Here is a 20,082-nt window from a genome sequence, read left to right as displayed (position 1 = left end):
CTGAGAAAGACTTTGCAAAAAACTGGATTCTTACCTAGTAGGTGCTTGTTAAGTATCTATTGATTCGTTCTTGTAATCAGCCTTGTTAGGTGGCTATGTGGTACGTAGGCAGTGAGGTTCATTGCATCATAGATTTAAAGTTGAAAAGGACTTAAGAAACCATTGAGTCCAGCTATTCATTTCACAGATGAGGAACTGAAGCCCAGAGGGATGAAGTCACTTGCCCAAGATTAAGCAGGTGTACTTTGTGGATCCAGGATTGGAAGCCAAACCTTCTATGGTATTTGCTTTTTGAAAAAAATACAAAGATCAAAATATAGCTTTAAATCTACAGTACCTCCCCCTACCCCCTAGAAGATGTCTTTGAATAGTCTGTAAAAACTACAAGAAATAAACATGCCTACCACAGTGATTTGTGCACTATATAGTGACAAAGATTCACTCTCTTAGAGGGCTGAAGTCATGCAGCTGGGTCTAAGAGTCTACTCTTCCAATTTCTTGAATTTAGTTGTTGCCATTGTTTTTCCAGATTCTTCACTTCTACAGATGTTGGGGTAGGCTGATATTAGCTGCTTCTTCCTTCTGTGACCACGGGGAAAAACACAGAGTAACTTGGACACATTAGGATGTAAATATATGATATAACTTTATCTTCCACCCTATGTACAGCACAGTAACTGAGACTGGGTTGGTGAATTCTCCAAGTGCAGCTCAACCTCATTCATATTTACAAGATCTTATATGATATTAAGCACTGTTGTCCCCCATTCCCTGCCCCTTCCCTCCCTGCCCTCCTGCCTCCCCAACGCAAACATATTTATGCTTTTATCCTTTCCTTTGCTCTTTACCCTTTTTTCCTGCTTTCCGTCAAATCTGGTTTTTCATTTTTAGGGTCAGATTCTTCCAGCTAATCATCATCTCATGCTATCTATATGATATATACTTCAGATGTTCTTTAGTTAGCCTTAAAGTCAGATTTCTTTATATTACATGTTATTTGTTTATTTCAGTCATGTCCTTCTCTCTGTGACCCTTGACTTGAAAGATTTGCCATTTCCTTCTTCATCTCATTTAACAGATAGGAAACTGAGACAAACCAGGTTAAGTGACTTGCCTAGGGTCACACAACTAGTGTGACCAGATTTGAACTGACAAAAATGGTTTCCTTCCTTCAGGCCCAGCATTCTATTCACTGCACTATCTAGTGAATCCTAGTAAAGATCCCTATATTAATATACATTTGGAATTATGAATTGGTTCAACTATTCTGGAAAGCAATTTGGAATTTTGCTAACAAGATGCCAGTACAGGGTAGGTATATGCCAAAGAGATCAGAGACAGGAAGGGAATCTCTTATACACCAATAACAAAGTTTTAAAAATATACATTTTCCTGTAGCAAAGATAGGTATTGATCTGATTCCAACTCAACTGTTGAGATGCTCATTCTTCTATCTGTTGTTTTTTTTTTTTATAAACAGCTTGTTTAAATAGGTCTGATTGGAGTTGTTTGTTGTGGTAATTTTTGTTTAGAGAACTGGAAATATAGTAGATTTCCCTTGATTGGGGAATGACTGAACAAACTGTGGCATGTGATTATAATGGAATATTATGTTGTACAAAATAATGAATATGAAGAATATGGAAAAGCAGGGGAAGAGTTATTTGAACTGATACAAGGTGAAGTGAATAGAACCAAGGAAATATATGATCTATGCAAAAACTACAACAATGCAAATAGAAGAAAATAACAAAAAATGGAAACTAAGTACTGTGTCATTATAACAACCAAGCTTAATTCTGGTGAAGAGATACAAACGAATACCACTCTTTTCTTTGTAACAGTGGGGGAAGCCAAGCTATGAAATATGTCATACTTGTCAAACTTGTTTGATAGTCAAGTTTGTTCACCAGTCAACCCTGGTTGACTTCTTCTGAATTGTTCTTTGTTGTTGTTTATGTTTTACTCTATTATAAGATATGGCCCTAGAGATGGTAAAGAATGAAATTAATGTAAAAAAATAAAAGGTTGATAAAAATTTAAAAATAAGACATTCCTTTGCAAACATGGGGAAGAGATCCCTCAATGTGGAAAATTACATATACTTCCAGATTGTTTTCAATATGCTTCTTGGTTATGTTTTTTTTCTCTTCCTCTTTCTTTACTTTAAAAAAATTCTTTGCTGTGTAGAATGGCTTTTTGGGAAAAGAAGAGATAGAGGAAGAAGTTTAGATGGCATAAAAACAAAAGGTTTCAAAAATTAATTTTAAAAAATAACAGGGAAAATATTCCTCAATATCCAGTGAGCTCTTATAGTCCAAATCCCATTCCAACAACTAAAACATTGGTATCAGATCCAGTACTCTGCTCTTGTCAGGCCACATGTAGAGTATTATATATGCAGCTTTAGGCAACACATACCAAGAAAGATGTTGATAAACTGGAGTACTGCCAGAAAGTATGAATACTGGAAAAATGTGTCATAATGAAGATTATTTGAAGAAATAGGGTAAGAAAGTAGCTTGGAGAAAACCTGGTGGTTAGGGCAGTGGGGACACCCAGAGCAGATGTCTTCAGTTATTGATGGTCTGTCATGTAGGATAAAACAGGCTTATTCTAAAGCTGGGCCTCAGAGGAAGAAGTAGTATCAGGGAGAGTAGGTTCAGTCAATTCTTAGAGTTATATTTAGGCCACTAAGTGTGAAGAACGGTGTGAAGAAAAAGTTTTCTAATAGTTAGAGCTTTCCAGAAACAGAATGGGCTTTCCTCAAAAGGTAGTAGCCAGATGATCATTTGTTGCGTATACCATCCAGAAGAGTTCATACAGGCTTGCCTCAGTAACCACTGAACTCTACCTAACCGGGAGAATCCATGATGTAAGAGACTGCTTCCACACAGAGAGGACAGGACCAGGCTTAGGTAAACAGGAAGGTGACCTTCCCAGAGAAACCCTTTTCAGATTCACTAACTCTTCTTTTTGTATATTTAAACCATCATTTCTTAAGAAATGCTTTTCCCCATCTGAAGGTGCCACTTCATATGTCCAAAGATAGAGCTAATGTCTACATCAGGTCTGTGTCACTTATTTCTCATTCTCCTCCTTCCCTCTCCCACCATTTCCAGACTGATCCATGGAGGACAGCTGCTCAATGGATTAGCAGGCCCGACTGTAATGAACGCCGCTCCTTTCCTGTCCACTACATGGTTTTCTGCAGACGAACGAGCTACTGCTACAGCAATTGCTTCCATGCTCAGTTACCTCGGTGGAGCTTGTGCGTTCCTAGTTGGACCTCTTATTGTTCCAGCTCCTAATGAAACATCACATCTACTCACCTCAGAAAGTAGCAGCATCCATATTAAGGATCGTATAGAGATGGTATTATATGCAGGTATTTTTAAGTTTTCTTCTTTCTCATTACATTCCTTCACCTCAGTCATCATATTAGATTTTTCCTAAGCATTTGCAGAAAATTTTCACTGTTAAAGCATATTATTGCTACATGGATGGACATTCCATCATTTCCCCCCCTTTCTTCAGTTTTACTTATTAACTGATGTCCCTTGCAAACCTGGGGATCAGAGTGTGGGGTCCTCTTGAATGTCTTACCAACTCTTGAAACTAAAATCACCATAATCAACAATCACCACTATGTGTAAACCAGAAGGGGCAGCTTGGAATAGTGATCAGCCTTGGAGTCAGAAATATCTGAGTTTGATTAGGAAAGTCATTTAACTTCTTGGTGTCCCCAGGCAGTGCTCTGAGGAAGAGTTGATGATATGGAACTCAGTACACCAATGAAATGAGAGCTCTAGGCAGGGTCAGTAAGCACTTATTAAGCACATGACCAGCAAAAACAGCCATACTCACAAGGGGTTCACGTTCTCATGGGGGAGACATGTAAACAACTACATATTTACCAGCTGTATACACAACAAATTGGAGGCAGTCTTAAAAGGAAGGCACTAGCATTAAGGGGGACTGGGAAAGACATTGCCAATGGTAAGATTGGAGCTGGAACTTGAAGGAAGCTGGAAGGAGGTGATAAGAAGGGAAAGCATTCCCTATGGGGGTCAACCAACAAAGAGAGATGAGGAGCTTCAGCTTCAGCAAGAAGGCCAGTGTTGCTGGGTCACAGAATGTGGAGGAGAATCAAGTGTGAGAAGACTGGAAAGGTGGCTGAGGGTCAGGAGGCAAAGGGCTTTAAAAGTCAAAAAGGATTTTATATTTGATTCTGGAGGTAATAGGGAGCTACTGGAGTTTATTAAATAGGAGAGTGACATGGTTAGACCTTTAGAAAAGTCACTTTGATAGATGAGTGGAAGATGGACTGGAGTGGGGAGCAACTTGTGGCAGGCAGATCTACCAGCAGACTACTGCAATAGTCAAGGCTTGGGGTGATGAGGACCTACACTAGAGTGGCCGCTGTGTCAGAAGAGAGAAGCCGTCATATTGGAGAGGTGTTGTGAAGGTAGAATCAGTAGAGCTTGGCAGCATATTGTATCTGTTGGGGAAGTGAGAGTAAGAAGTCATGAGTGACACCTCTGTGGTGATCCTGACAGGTGACTGGGAGGCTGGTGGTACCTTGATAGTAATAGGGAGATTGAGAAGAGGGAAAGTTTTGGAGAAGAAAAATAATAAGTTTTATTTTGTACATGTTGAGTTTAATATGTCCTTGCCACATGTAATTTGGGATGCCAATAGACAGTTGATGATTTCATGTTGGAAATCAGGAGATGGGTTGGGGCTGAATAAATAGATCTGAGAATCATCTGTCATTAAGATATGTTATAATTTAATCCATTGGTATCTAGTGAGATCACCAAGCAAAATAATTGTTGTTTGTCCTTCAGGACCAATGACATTATGAGGTTAATGTCTTGAATTGGATATAAGTGGGACAGAGCTTTTCAGAGGCTTCAGCCTCACTCTCTCTTCCAGGGTCATCAAAGTTCAGTGGCAAAATAAAGATCAAGACAACTGGCAATGGCCCAGGATGCAGCGGGTGACTTTGGCTTTTCTAAATTAAGGTCTTTCCTTGATTTCAATTTGTCTGAGGCCATGCCCATTCAGTGACTAATGACTGGGTAAGAGTTGAGACAAAAGATGCCTCAGGAGGAGAAGAGAAGAGAATGGAAGACAGAGCCTTGGGAGATACTTGTGCTAAACAGGTGGGACTTGGATAAAGATAGAGAAAAGGGAACTGAAAGAAAAAAACATTCAAACAATTAGTGTTAGAGGCTGCAAAGCAGTCAAGAAGTATGAGGATCGAGAAAAGGTCAAGAGATTTAACAATTAAGAGATCATTGTTGACTTGGAGAGAGCAGTTCCATTTGAGATCAGAAGGCAGAGGGTGTAGAAGAATCTGAAGTGAAAGGAAGTGAAGGCAACATTTACAGACAGCTTTTTCTAGGAGTTTAGCCATTACAGGATGCTAACCTAGAGGGAATGGTTGGATCAAGTGAGGGTTTCTTGAGGATAGAGGAGTCATGGCATTTTTATAGGCAGCAAGGAGGTAGTCAGTCACTAAGCATTTATTAAGTACTCACTATTTAACAGTCACTTTGTTAAGTGCTGCTGATACAGTCCCTTGCCTTCCAGTTCACAATTCAGTGGGAGAGATAATGTGCAAACAGTTATGTACACACAAGCTATATATAGGATAAATAGAAAATAAAAGAGAAGATATTAGAGTTGAAAAGGGATTGGGAATTGGGATTGAGTGTGATTTTTATCTGAGACTTGAAGGGAGCCAGGAGACAGATAGGAAGAGGAAGATCATCAGAAGGATGGGGCACAGCCAGAGTAAATGCCTAGAGCCAAGAGATAAGTGTCATATTTGGGGAACTTCAAGGAGACCAGTGTCACTGGATCAGAGTATTTTGGAGGAGTACAAGGCATAAGGAGACTGAAAAGATGCAGGAAGGTTGTGAAGGACTTGAATAGCAAACAGGATTTTGTATTTGATCCTGAAGGTGATAAGAAGCCACTGGAGTTTGTTGAGTAGAAGGACGACATGGTCAGACTTGTGCTTTAAGAAAATCACAGTGATGGCTGAGTGGATCATGAATGGAGTAGGAGGAAACTTGTGGCAGCAGACATTTCTGGAGCCTACATTTTCCTCTTTTATGCTTCATTCAATATTATTAATCAGAGGGTAGTGAACAAAATTATCTCCCATCTTTCAGTTATTCTTACAGTATTTTGACATGTAGGAAACACTTTGTTGTTGAGACTGCATTTTCCTCTGCTGACTCAAATTTTTTTTAATATTCAATAAACAATAAGGACTGGAGGATCTTGTATATTCTCTTATCCTTTCAGTCAGTTGTGTAATGGTAAAGATGTGATCTGCTCTGGAATATCAGTTACAAAAACCTTCCCCAGTGATTCCTGATGTTTATTTAAAAATGTTTTAGAGTTGTGAAGGTAAACATATAGATTAATAGTGATTATTCTCTGTCACTCTTCTTCTTATTTTTATTTTCATAGGAATAAGGTCTGAGATATTTTCCCCATGTCTTTCATATCGTTTCTTCTCTCATGTACCTTAAGAACTTATCCCTGCATATGCACAAAATCGTGTCACCTCCAGCATGAACTTCCTCTGTGTACACTTGGTGTAGTCCAGCTACGTACTCCATCTTAATCCACTTATCTTGGCTTTCTTCAGTGCCATTTATTCACCATGTGCAAGACTGTGATGTTAGAGTCTAACTAGCTCTCCTGTCCTTGACGGTGATAAGTGTTTTATCTTGTGAGGTTTCAGTGGTCAAAATTCCTTCGGGCAGAGCACCCAAAGGTAAGGGTATGATACTCTATGTGGATGGAGAGAAGGGAAGGGAAAGAAGAAAGGAAGGAAGAGCTGTATTGCCCAACTGGCTAGTTCCAGATGGGTCACCAGTGGGACAGCTCCCACTACTGCTCACAGAGGTTGTTGTTTGTCCTTCGTTCTTGCGGAGGAGCATGACATCAGCGAGGTGATGCCATGACCTGCAAGTGAATTAATTTTAAGGAAGAGCTGTGCAAGGTCACCAGCCTCACTTTCTCTTCCAGATCCATCTGGGTTTGGTGGCAGTATCTATAGCAGGATCATTGGAGATAGCCCTTACTAACCATGTAGCCAAGAGTAGATTACTTACTTCTCAGACTGTTTTCTCATTTTCGTAATGAGGGGATTCTGTTTTGGCTAGAACCCTGAGGGTTTTCTCCTAGATTGATTTTTTTTTTTTTTGACTAGGCCATTCTCTGTTTCATTTCTTACCTAGCCTTAATCACTGAATGGGCAGTCAGACTGAGACTTACGAAAGACCTTAGCTTAAAAAGGCCAAGGTTCCCCACTGCATCTAGGGCCTGATCTGTATCTGGCCACTGGACCCAGATGATTCTGTAGGAGAAAGTGAGACTGGTGACTTCGCACAACCCTCCCTCATTCAAATCCAATTCACTTGCATGTCTTGGCATCACCTCCCTGATACCATGATCCTCTTCCAGAGCAAAGGACAAACAGCAACAATAACACCAGTGTGTTTTTTACAAATATTTTGATAGATTGGTTCTATTTTTCATCAGTTATTGTTCTACTATTTTGTCTTTAAATACCCTTGGGATGTCTTTTCCTAGTTTGTTTCATGCCAGACTTTCTTAAAACTTAGTTTTTCTTCTACTTCTTGTAGTGTTTTAGTTACATTGGTCAAACATCTTTAGGACATGAACAAATGAAAAGCATTTATTTAGTGCTTCCTCTGTGCCAAGTACTTCTAAGCATGGGAATACATATTAAAAATTTAAGAGAACCCATACTCTTGGTAAACCTTCTGAGGGGGGGAGACAAGACTTTTAGGGGAGCAGTGGCCAGGAAAAGGATTTTTTCTTTTGAAAAAGCACAGAACTGTCAAGTGAACCCATAGGAGAATATATTGACACACCTTTTCCAGTAGCAGTGACATTACTGATGTAATTGTGACACAGCTATTGAGATGTGTATTCTATCCATTTGTCATTTTTGGATGTAAACAACTTGTTTAAATAGATCTGATTGGAGTGGTTTTAATTGTACACTATATCTTTTTCTCATTTTTTTGTTCTTTTTTTATTAATGTTGATCTTTGTTCTAACACATCAGTGGTTCAACTGTATTGGTGATTTGGGAATAGGCACAGTGTTAATAATGAGTTTTATTATCTGGTAAAAATGCCCATTTTTTTAAACATTATTTTGTGTTCCAGCATATTTAATCTTCCAGCTCTTTTCTCAAAGGAAATATTCATCATATATAGGCATGAGGCTTCTGTGTAGCCCCAAGCCTTTTTAGCCTCTTTCATTTTATTCTTGAATCATATTTTCAATATATTTTTGTTATCCTTCTGATGTTCACCTTTGCGTAGAAGTCACAGAGTGTTAAGGTATAAGTTGATTTCATTTAGAGGGCTTTATTAAGTACAAAAAATTTTTCTACCTTCTAATCCTCTGCAACAGATGTAGTTGTATAAGCTTCAGTTATTTTGATGGCCACATTTTTGCAATTGCTTATCATGAGCACTGCAATACAAGATGACCAACTGTCCTCTGAAATTATGTTTCTTATTGCATCTAGATGCACAATAAAACCAACTCCACCAATATATGCAAGGTGACGACCAGGATGAAGGATGCATTGTGAAGCCATTGCACAAAATGAAGTTGTTTTACTCAAAAAGAGAGAAACCAGGGGTGATCGGTCTCTAGCACAGTGCTTTGGTAGAGTATGTGTCAGTAAAAATGTATTACCAGCTTGATTCCAAGGGTTGGAGTGAGGGGGAGCTTGACTCCTTAGACCTCACACAAACAGCAACAAAAATACCTAAGAGAAGAGAAGCAGCTAAAAAACGTACAAGAAAAACCAAACAAGAATTTTTTAAATGGCAAAGTGTGGTAGTGATAAAATTTTATAGTACTATAGAGCAGTCAGTTCCTCTACAGTAACAGAAACAATGGTAATGTAAAAAGAAACAATGCAGGCCTGTCCCTCAAGGTGGACTCCAGTGAATAAGCACACATTCAAAGACATTAAGCAAGAATTGGCAGTGCTGAGAAAATCACAAGACCAAATAAAAGAAGAGCCCAAAGAAAGCAATAAGGTCGGTGCTTTGTTGTACAGCACAGAAACCTTTATGCATTCAGGCCTCCTCATCTAGACTAGAGCACTAGGGTCAGAATCCAGAGAAGGTAATCTAGAACACATTGCCAGAGAGAAATGTGCAAGGCCTGGATGTTTTCAGTTGTAGAATGTCAGAGTTAGTTTTCTTGCCATGCATCACTCTGACTTGCTAGATTTTCAAGATTTTCTTCCTACCTGTTTCTCTTGAGGGGTGAAGAGTGTGTATTAAGTTTAGATTTTTGTATATCCATGATTTCTTTGTTAAACAAAACATTAATTAGAATAGTCATCAGATAATCATCTATGAACTTGATATGTTATTTTCTGTTTTCTGTTTTTTCCTGCTCATTTACCTTTTATTTTAAGTTTTTTTGTTTTTTCTTTGATTTTTTTTCTTCTGCATTGCCTAGATTTTCCTCTATATTCCTTTCTTCTCACTTTCCCTTTCCTCCCAGAGAGCCACCCTGGGGTATAGGGAAGTAACTTACATAACCATACTTACCTGTAAGTTGAATTAAGGAAATTGCTTTCCTAATCTATGTGAAGCACTGTGTATTTCTCTAGTGCATTACAGGTGCAAAGCCTTTTCCCAGTTGTTTTCTCAGTTGAGTTGCACAAAAACCTGTGGAATCTTGGGCATGAGAGAACAGAAAGGAAGTCCCTGAAGTCCCTCATTAATAAGTAGCACACCCAAACCTGGGTCATGCGACAGCACATCTGATTCGCTGTCTCCTCTGCCACTCTCTCATAAGAGGCAAGAAGAAATAAACACAGAAGGTTTCAAGTAACTAAACAAACTTGCAAACCTAGTCAAGTTCTTAAAATACGCATGAAGTTGTTTTATTGTCATATTTGATATAATTTGTAAGTAGTAAGAATGACACATCATAGAAATCCTAGTGGGGGTGCTTACTCCTAGTAGCTCTCTTTGATATAATGCTTTATATATTATCACATTTGATCTTCACAACAATCCTGAGCAACTTGCCTGGGTCACACACGTAGCTCACAAGTGTGGCAGAATTAGAAGTCAGGACTCTGACTCCAAGCACAGCTCTGTCTGCTTTCCACTCTCCATACGGCAACAGCAGTGACAGATCTTTGGTTTAGATCCAGTTTTTAAACTAGAACTTGAGAAGTCACTTCTTGATTATTGGAACATGAAAGGTATAGTTTGTAGTTTGGCCATCTGTAATCACGGACTAGCTTCGTATCACAACCATATTTCCAGATTTCATCTGTCATTTGGTGTGTTGTGGCAGTGTTAAATAATCTTAATATTAATTTAAATATATATAATTATCAAAGTAAATCTTTAAACAGTGTACACTTCAAAGATAAATACAAATTATTTTAAAAATCATTTTGAAATTTTAGATTACCCTTGCCACTTGCCTCCTTTCTTTAATGCAAATAACCAAGAATTGACTGTATTCTTTTAAAATGAGAGACTCTGAAATCATCTGATATGTGGATAAGGGAACAATAGTAAGGAAGGAAAGCTAAGCATCAGAATGAGTTTATTTGGCATTCAAGTGCAAGATTCAAAATTGTCCATTTCTAATTGCACCCTTGAATAAGATTCTTTGTAATTAAATGTTGTATAGGTTTGTCTCATTTTATGAACAGTATTTTCGTTTTAAAAAGTTAATTGGAAACTCAGTCATCTAGTGCAGGGTTTCTTAAACTGAGATCATAAGCTTTTTATAAAAGATTTATTAACTGTATTTCAGTAGGATTGATATCCTTTGATCCTACATATTTTATTTCATGCATTTAAAAACATTCTGAAAAGGAGTCAGTAGGCTTCAGCAGATTTGTCAAGGAGTCCATGCCACAAACAAGGACCCCTGATCTAGTCTGATCCTTCTGGCTTTTATTTTATAGCCAAGGAAAGTGAGAGCCAGAGCAAGTAATCGACTTGCCTTGAATCCCATAATAATTTAGTATAGAGCCATGATTGAAGCCCAGATCTACTGACTCCATTCCAGTGCTTTTCCTTCTGTTGTGTGCTTTTCCTTGTAACTCTTGTCATTTGTAAAATTAATTTTCATAAATAATATTTTCTCATTGACTTCTGTTATTTATTGAGATACTTTAATTAATTTCATTTCTGATTATTATCCAGTTAGCAGTGATTCTTAACATTTCAGTCTTAAATTTCCCTGCCAAGTAATTAATAAACTGTAAATAAACACTTAGATATGCTAAACCATAAGGAGTTCCTAATTAGGGCAATTCATTTCTGAAGGGACAATGTTCTTATAATACAGAAGTAATCACCCTTTAAATTATCTGTTACATAATTTCTAAAATTTCTAACTGTACCTAACTTTTTAAAAGTTCAGAGATATTTTTTTTTCCATATGGAATAAACTATCCTAAGTTGTGAAGAAACGAACTGTTAACCAAATATCCCTGTTAAGTCATCAAATATTTGGATAACCAGCTTTCAAAGAATCAGAATATAGTAAAGTATGATGTATTATAAATAAACATTAATATAAATATATTATGAATAAAATATTTGTACTGTGTGTAACATAATTTAGTCCTTCTGTTCCAAGGATATGGTCAGATCTTACAGTGCTTCATTACCATCATTTTGAGTACCAGCTCTCATTATAAAAGTCTAGAAAATGTAAATGATGAAGAATCTTTGTTCTTACTCAACTGCACACCATGACCTTCAGAGTACATTCACTCTATTCTACTTCAGCACCATCAGAAATTAATCATCCTTACCTGTTACCATGCTTTTAAAAAGAAAAACAACTCCATTCTGGACTCTAGTAAAAGTAGTCCATAGTACTGTAGCTTTAGATTCTAAATCTTTAAGTCATAATTTTGCTGAAGCAAATGTCTTTGTTACTTTCCTATAAATGTTACCAAACTGTGCCCATTCATTGATACCACTGCTGGGCATGTGCTCAAGGAGGTGAGAGACCAAGGGAAAGATGCCCTAAGTACAAGAGATATTTATGGAAACACTTTTTGTAGCAGCAAAATGGAAATTAAGCAAGTGCCCATAAATTGCAGAAGGGCCAGATTATGGTTTATGAATGAAATACAAAACAATTGCTCTGAAAGAGGCAACAAGTGAGAAACTTGTGAAGGCTAGCGTGAATGAAAGCAGAACCAAGAGAACAGTGTGTTTGATGATCAGAAAGGTTGTAAAGAAAAACAACACTAAAAGACATTAGCACTCAAATCAGTGCAATCGTTAACCTTGACTCTAGCAGCCTGATGAGAAAGCATCTCGGGAGATGTGGAGGAGCACTAGACAGTAAGAAATGCTTGCTAAAGCAACAGACTTCTAAAAAGTATATCTGTAGAGAGGCCTGTCAGCACCCATACCTTGATTAAGCTCTTTGATGTTCAGTTTTATGCTAATCTGTCCTTTTGGCTGGCTGGACTGAATTACACTTGGCCTGCACCACCGTACCAAGGACTTTATTAAGCTATACCACAGAATGTAAGGTATGTCCTTGATCAGCTTTGCCATTTGTGGCCGATGTCTTTGATGCAAAAGTGGGTTTTATTTGAAGGAAAGAGCACACTTTGGAAGCGACAGCAGTAGTTTTTTATAAAAGCATAACCCAAACATTTTTAGAAAAGGAAACGCCCTCATTGTATACTCTAGGGGAAGATAGGATTATTTCATAGGCCCCAAATGTTACAGGGATTTGCAGGATATAGTTATTGGGAGGGGGTTGTTGTTAGTTTTCTGTAACGTGCCTGCCTACATTACCTTAATTTTCATATCCTGTTACTTAATTTCTTATTCAGATGCCCTCCTAGTTTGTTCAGAGCTTCCACTGTTTACCAGATCTTTGCAAATGTCACAGGCATCCTTTATACCTCAGAGTGTTATCTTATGGTTGAAAGTAAAGCCCTCGTGTTTTTGCTGAATCACTATTTTAATTTTTATTAACTTAGTAATGTAATTTATTCTGGTAAAAAATCTATTTATCCCAGACTCATTGATTTCCCTTTTACTGCTATATTTTATTTGTTTTTGCCACATTTTTATCTCATATATTATACAGATTTTTAATGCTCCAATCTGTCATGTCCAGCATGTAAACCAAAGTGCAAGGAAGTACTACTTCTCATGTGAACAGGAAACCTGGCACCCAAAGAGGGGCTTAATTTCTGCTTTTCAGTAGTGGGGGAAATGTAGCAATCTACCTATATGAGACAAGACAGAATAAAGGAGAAGAGTGCTAATGAGGACATTTAGGCGGTGCAGTGGATAGAGTGTCGGGCCTGGATTCAGGAAGACTCCTCTACCTGTGTTCAAATCTGGCTGCAGACACTTGCTACATGTGTGACTTTGAGTAAGTCACTTAAGCCTCTGTTTGCCTCAGTTTCCTGTTCGGTAAAATGGGGATAATAATAGCACCTGCCTCTCCCATAGTTGTGAGGAACAAATGAGATAATATCTATAAAGTTCTTAGCCTAGTGCCTGGCAGATAGTGAACTATATATATGAATGTTAGATAGTAGTAGGAGTAGTAGGAGTAGTGGTGGTGGTGGGTGGTGGTAATGGTAGTAGTTCTTGTTGGTTGTTTGTTTTTTTTTTTAGTTTAGTCATTTTTTGGTCATGTCTGACTTTTTGTCAGACCCCATTTGGGGTTTTCTTGGCATATATTGGAGTGCTTTGCCATTTCCTTCTCCAGTTCATTTTACAGATGAGGAAACTGAGGTAAACAGAGTTAAGTGACTTTTGCCCAAGGTTACATATCTAGCGAGTGTCTGAGGCTGGATTTGAACTCAGGTCTTCCTGTCTTCAGATCCAGAGCCCATTCATTGTGCCACCTAGCTGCCTAGTCGTAGCAGCAGCCCAAGACTGATCTGCACTTATATAGACCCACAACTCTTCAGAAAGAGAGATTGAAGACACTCTTAGTTTGCAAAACATACCACAAAGAAATGCACCTCCTCCAACTTAAAGTATAAGTTGCCTGAATATGTTTAAAATGTACTTTGTGTGAAAGAAACTAGAAAAAAAATTGTGATCATCCTTCATTTTCAAAGAGGACCATGACATCAGAGAAATGATGACATGACTTGTATTTGACTTTGTTTTGAGTGAGGGAGGGATATGCACGGTCACCAGCCTCACTGTGTCCTCCTGAACCATCTGGATCCAGTGACTAGATGTTCATCGAGATGACTGGAGACTGCCCAGGATGCAGTGGACGACTTTGGTCTTTTAGGCTAATTCCTTGTCAAGTACTCACTTAAAGTGAGGTAATACTCATTCAGGAAATAGACTTCTTTAGAAAGTAGTCACAGGGATGGCCCTTTAATAGGAAAGAAAAAATAAATAAATAAATCGTGCTGGGAGGGGCAGGAGCCTCAGGGTTGTTGTTTAGAAGAGAAATTGTTACTGACATTCACTGTAAGGCAAGAGGGTTCAAAACAGCCACTGAGTAAAATTAAACTGGTGTGGAAGGGAGGCAAAAAGCTCTGTAAACTTTAGGTCTCTTGAGCACCAGAAATCCTAGCGTAGTAATGAGGGCTAAGATTTAGCAGATTCTGGCAATGGTTTTGCCTCTCCTTCCCCAGCCTAATATCCCAGAAGAAGGCACACACCTCACTAAGATAGTGAACAATAAGCTATGAACACAAAAGTTTTTGGTTGGGAGGAAATGGTGCTGGTACTTTGAGGGCACTGCAGTAGTCCTTCCAGTTGAATTTTTGCCCTTTTCAGGTTTTCCATTGTTAATGTTTCCATTGTTAATTAGAGTGCATGTTCTTTTAGAACAGGGAGCATGCCTATAATTTTTTTGAAGCCCTATCACCCATGGTCAATAAGTAAGTATGTAATGAGCACTTAATAGATGCTTGAAATCAATAATAAATGCTATATTTGACATGTAAAATTGTTGCATGGTGACTAGTTAATTGTTCTTCCTCTTTTATTCCTCTGTCTTTTAGAATTTGGAATTGTATGCCTGACGTTTTTTGCAACAATTGCCTATTTCCCAACGCGGCCTCCCTTTCCCCCGAGTGTTGCTGCAGCAAGCCAGCGACTAAGCTACAGACGGAGTTTCTGTAGGCTCTTAAGGTAAGTAGGTATGCTTAAGGTCATTTCATGATTTTATTTAGCAGTTTAAAAGACATTTCCAGGTTTTCTGGGTCTAAAATATGAAAATTATCTAGGAAAGTCCCTCTTTAAGCAATATTGTTAAGCAAGTGAGTGGTTGAATATCTAGATGATTTCTTCAGTCAAAAATGAAAAGAAATTTAGTGTGAAAAATCTTATTCTAAGAATTCAGATAATTTATTTACTGGCTTTTTGCTATAATATGAAAAATAAATCATAGCCATGCAGTACTTACAGTCCTCAAGTTGAGGTCTTCTGAACCACACATAAAACTGTCGCTGGAAATATTCTGATATACTTTTTAAAAATTACACAAGTGTGGTTTTTCCCCTTCTGTGTATTGCTAGACTTAATTCTTTTTAGTGATTATGATGTCTTGGAAAAAGCTATGAATTTGGAGTTATAAGACCTGAGTTCAAATCCTGGCTCTGCCATTAATAACTTATGTGACCTTGAACAACTCATTTAACCTCTAAATAGAGTAAGGAAAATGAGATGGCCCCTGAGGTCTTTTCTGGCTTCAGTTCTATTTTCCCATGCTTAGTGTGACAGGGAAAGAAACTAAATATGTATAGCTAATAGCTCGTTGTTCAGTTGTGTCCAACTCTTCATGATCCCATGAACCACAGCACACCAGTGCATGAGTTTTCTTGGCAAAGATAATGGAGTGATTTGCCATTTCCTTCTCCAGCAGATTAAGGCAAACAGATGTTAAGTGACTTGCCCAGGGTCACACAGCTAGTTAAGTATCTAAGCTGGATTTGAACTCAGGTCTTCCTGACTCCAGGCCCAGCACTCTATCCACTGAACCATCTAGCTGCCCCTCTCTGTATATAACTAATAGCTGTCCTACTGTTAATTTCCAAAAACTTACGCCAAAAACAAGGTGCCAAGATTTTATGTTCTCAGTTTGTTGCCATATCTTAAATTTAATTGTATCATCCCAAGTATTCACAGTACAGAATTAAATTCTTTGGGTCCATATTGTATCATCTTTTACTCTGACTCAAGAAAACAGACTTTATATTGTTTATTAGTGGTGGTGAATTTTTGTACATCATTTCAGTCTGCCCCTTGTGATCCATAAACACACATTTGGTGAATGGCTGGCAATGGTTAAGATGTCCCTAGTGTTGTAAGTGAGTTACTGCTCTGTGCAAAGGTAACTGGCCCACGCAACCGTCACATCCATGATCTCGTCCTCATTCACACTATGGCATAAGTGAGAAACCCGACCATAAGTACTTGCTAGCTTGTTTTTACTACAACCCAGGAAGGTAATTTCTTCCCCGTTTTTGTAGCTATCAACTTGTGTTTTTACCTAATGAATGACTGTACAGTGTATACACACACAAGCAGGCCAGCCTGCTTGAGACATTAGAGCAAACACAACAAGCCCAGGTTGATCACTATGCCCACATGTCTTGTGGCTGTAGTTGTAATATTTTACCTTCGGTTTTAAAGCCCTTCACTTGACAGCCTCCCTGCATCCCACATCTTCTCTTACTAACCGTATATTAGTTCACTTCTTCAGCTTAGCTCAAACACATCTGCTTAAAATCCCCTTTCTCTCCCTACTCTACTTCTGCCTCCAAATCTTCTTTAGCATAGGACCTTGTGTTCAAAACCTGCTACCTCCAGCCCACCAGCCTCTGGTCTAACTCACAGCACCTTCATGAACTGATTGACCACTTTCCTTTGCTTCCAGTCGTAAAACACTCCCAAGTCTGGTCTCTTGATTTTCACTCACATTTTATACTACTTCTATTCTCTATCCTTTAAAATGCTTTTACCTATGTATGTGTTCATCCTTCGTTGCCAAAGAAGACCATGCCATCAGAGAAATGATGACATGACTTGCACTTGACTTTGTTTTGAGTGAGGGAGGTCTGTGCAGGTCACCAGCCTCACTTCTTCTCCAGAGCCATCTGGATCCAGTGACCAGATACTCATCAGGAAGACTGGAGATGACCCAGAATGAGGCAATTGGGGTTAAGTGACTTGCCCAAGGTCACACAGCTAGTGGGTGTGAAGTGTCTGAGGGGAGATTTGAACTCAGGTCCTCCTGACTCCTGCACTGGTGCTCTATCCACTGTACCACCTAGCTGCCCCCATTTACCTATGATCTCAAATGATAATGCAGATGTCATCATAGGGAGACAGTGCAGTACAGTAACAAGGTCATGGCATTTAGAGGCAGAGGACCTGGGTCCAAATCCCCAGATCTGCAACTTGTCACTTCATCTCTTGGCCTCGCTTCTCTAATTTGTTTTAAATAAAAAAGTGAGGACTCAACTTCAAGGTTCCTTCCAGCTCTAAATTTCTGATTCTATGATCTTACTGTGCATTTGTATATTGGTTGAATGTTTTTATTCTGTGTTTTAAAGCAGTGCTCTAATACCTTTTATTCTGTTGCATTTCTAATTCATGAGGTCCTAGTGAGCAGGGACCAGATAGAAATCATTTTTCTTTGAACCAAACTTAAACAAAGCATCAGACATAGTTAAATACGTATCATTTTAAATCATGACGGTTTTTTTTTTTTTTTGCTGTAATAAGCTCTTCCCTGGTTTTAATTGGGAAGTATTGACATCTATGTTATCACACTATTAGAGTATTATTTATTTAATTAATTGGTACTAGTCTAATGCCTCAACATAGCATGAAGATGGTCCTGGACTGAACTTTCTTCTTTTAAGTAATGACCATGAAACAGAAGTTCCAAAATTGTCAGTGTTTTGATTATGAGCCTGGTTACAGACCGGGTGTCTTTGGGAGCCAGCTTGGCTGAGTTTAGAGAGGCTCTTCAGCAGAAGATGGCCACCAGGTGATAATTCTTTTTGAACACTGAAACTCATGAAAAGCATTAGACTAAGATAGGGATTGGGAACTTTAGATTTTCTCCCTGAATTCCCCTTTTTGATGCGTTGAGCTCCCCTTTGAATCTTCCCACGCACATTAGAAGATTGCTCTAAAACATCAATTCTTAACTTTTTTTGGCAGTCTGGTGAAGCCTAATAGTTACTGTGCTGCTAAAATGGAAAGAAATTCTAAATTTCAATTAGATGTTTGTGAAAATGAAATTTTTTGTCCTATCCAAGTTCATAGATTCCCTGAAAACTATCCATGGTCCCCAGATTAAGAAGCAGGATGTAAAGGGAAAACCTTAAGGTAGACCAGTATCATTAAACGTTTGTGGCTTGGTTTGTGATTGTTTCAATCAAGTAGACCTTTACCTACTGTAGAGATTTTTTTTTTGTCCCATAAATATTTCTTGATCATATATATTCCCATAGACAGAGCCCTTGAAATAAGTGGCAAAGTAGTCTGAACTACTTTAGGTTCCTTTTGTGTGGGAGGACAAAATTAGGACCAATATGTAAAAGTTACAAGGGGGGATAGATTAAGACTCAACATAAAAATTGACAAAGCAAAATATTTTATGCCAAGCTGTCCAACAATGGAATAAGGTGCCTCGGAATCTGTTAAGCTCTCTGCCACTGCAGTTGTTAAAGTAGATGCCAGAGGACCATCTGCCAGGGATTCTGTGGAAGGGAGTGGAACCCTTTCTGCTTCTGATAGTCTGTCAGATTTCTTCCTGCTTGCATTACCCTGTAGCCACATATTCTTTTGACAGCATTCTGACAGAAACTTAACAGTTGTCGTTTTTCTGGTCTACATTTTACTCAAATTTAAACACCTTAGAAAAGTGTCAGATAATTTATCTGCTCTTTTAAACCTTGTAAAAATTTTGAATATGTTGGTCATAGTCTCTCAAATTTTACATAAGTGAACATTTAAAATGACATAGCTTTATCTCTTCCTTTAGTAACTTTCTCTAGTTATTAATAATGAAAATTAAATCCTTAAAAATTCATTCTCTCTGGCCTCTTCATGGGCTTAATTTTTTTTAAAAAAAGGTTTTTATTAATATTCTTTTTAATTATATCGCTTATACTTCCTGGTATTTTTCCCAATAGGACTCTTCTAACCAGCCTGAAATGCCAGTCATGGCTGATAGTGCCTGCAGCATTCTGTGTCCTGGCTTTGGCCTATATACACTGTGTCTTTTATTTCTTTGGGCCTCAAGAAGCATTTTAAGACCCATTCTCATGCATTTATTTAATCTCCCCCACTCCCACCCCCAATAGTTGGTTTAAAAGTTCTTAACTGCAAAACTTTTACCCTTTAGAAAACATTCCATATCCTGGGTTGGTCTCTATTTTACCAGAGGCGACCCAAGACACTTTCTCTGGAGACTTCAGCTTTCTGAGGCAGTGAATTAGTTTAGAAGTCAGAGTTGCAAAATTTTCTTCCTCACTTCTTTTCTTCTTGTCTTTTTACCTTAGAGTCATAGAATCTTAGAACTGAAAGGAGTCATCTGGCTCCACATTTTAAAGCTGAGGGAACTAATACCCACTGAGATTAAGTCATTTGTTTCAGGTCACGCAATAACCCTGTGACAGAGCCAGATCCATGCTCTTTCCACTATAACACCACCTCTTGTTTTCTGACAGTAGCTGGTAGTGCAGTGGGTAGAACACTGGGCCTGGAGTCAGGAAGACCCAGATATGTAAGTCTGGGCAAGTCACTTAATCTCTGTTTGCCTCGGTTTTCTCAACTGTAAAATGGGGATAATAATAGCACCTACTTCCCAGAGCTGTGGTGAGGATCAGATGAGATAATAATTATAAAGTTCTCTCTTAGCATAGTACCTGGCACATAGTAGGCATTTAATAAATACTATTGTTGTTATTGTTACCTTAGAAACAGCTATGCAAATAATATATGCCTTTTAATTTAAGAAAGGTAGCCCCAGGTGCATGGGGTC

General features: G+C 38.3%; 1 protein-coding gene across 1 annotated transcript in view; it reads left to right on the top strand.

The window, feature by feature from the left end:
• Positions 1-20,082, top strand: part of SLC49A4 (solute carrier family 49 member 4) — a 141,904-nt gene that overhangs the window by 47,284 nt on the left and 74,538 nt on the right. Inside the window, exons 3-4 of the mRNA XM_072613790.1 lie at positions 3,123-3,388; positions 15,083-15,212. Of these exons, the coding sequence (XP_072469891.1) occupies positions 3,123-3,388; positions 15,083-15,212 (396 nt within the window). The remainder of the gene's footprint in view (positions 1-3,122; positions 3,389-15,082; positions 15,213-20,082) is intronic.

The sequence above is a fragment of the Notamacropus eugenii genome, chromosome 5 (assembly GCF_028372415.1).
Source record: "Notamacropus eugenii isolate mMacEug1 chromosome 5, mMacEug1.pri_v2, whole genome shotgun sequence".
In the NCBI taxonomy this organism is placed as follows: Eukaryota; Metazoa; Chordata; class Mammalia; order Diprotodontia; family Macropodidae; genus Notamacropus; species Notamacropus eugenii.
Note: the sequence above shows the minus strand (reverse complement) of the source record. Positions and strands in the feature narration are given on the sequence as shown.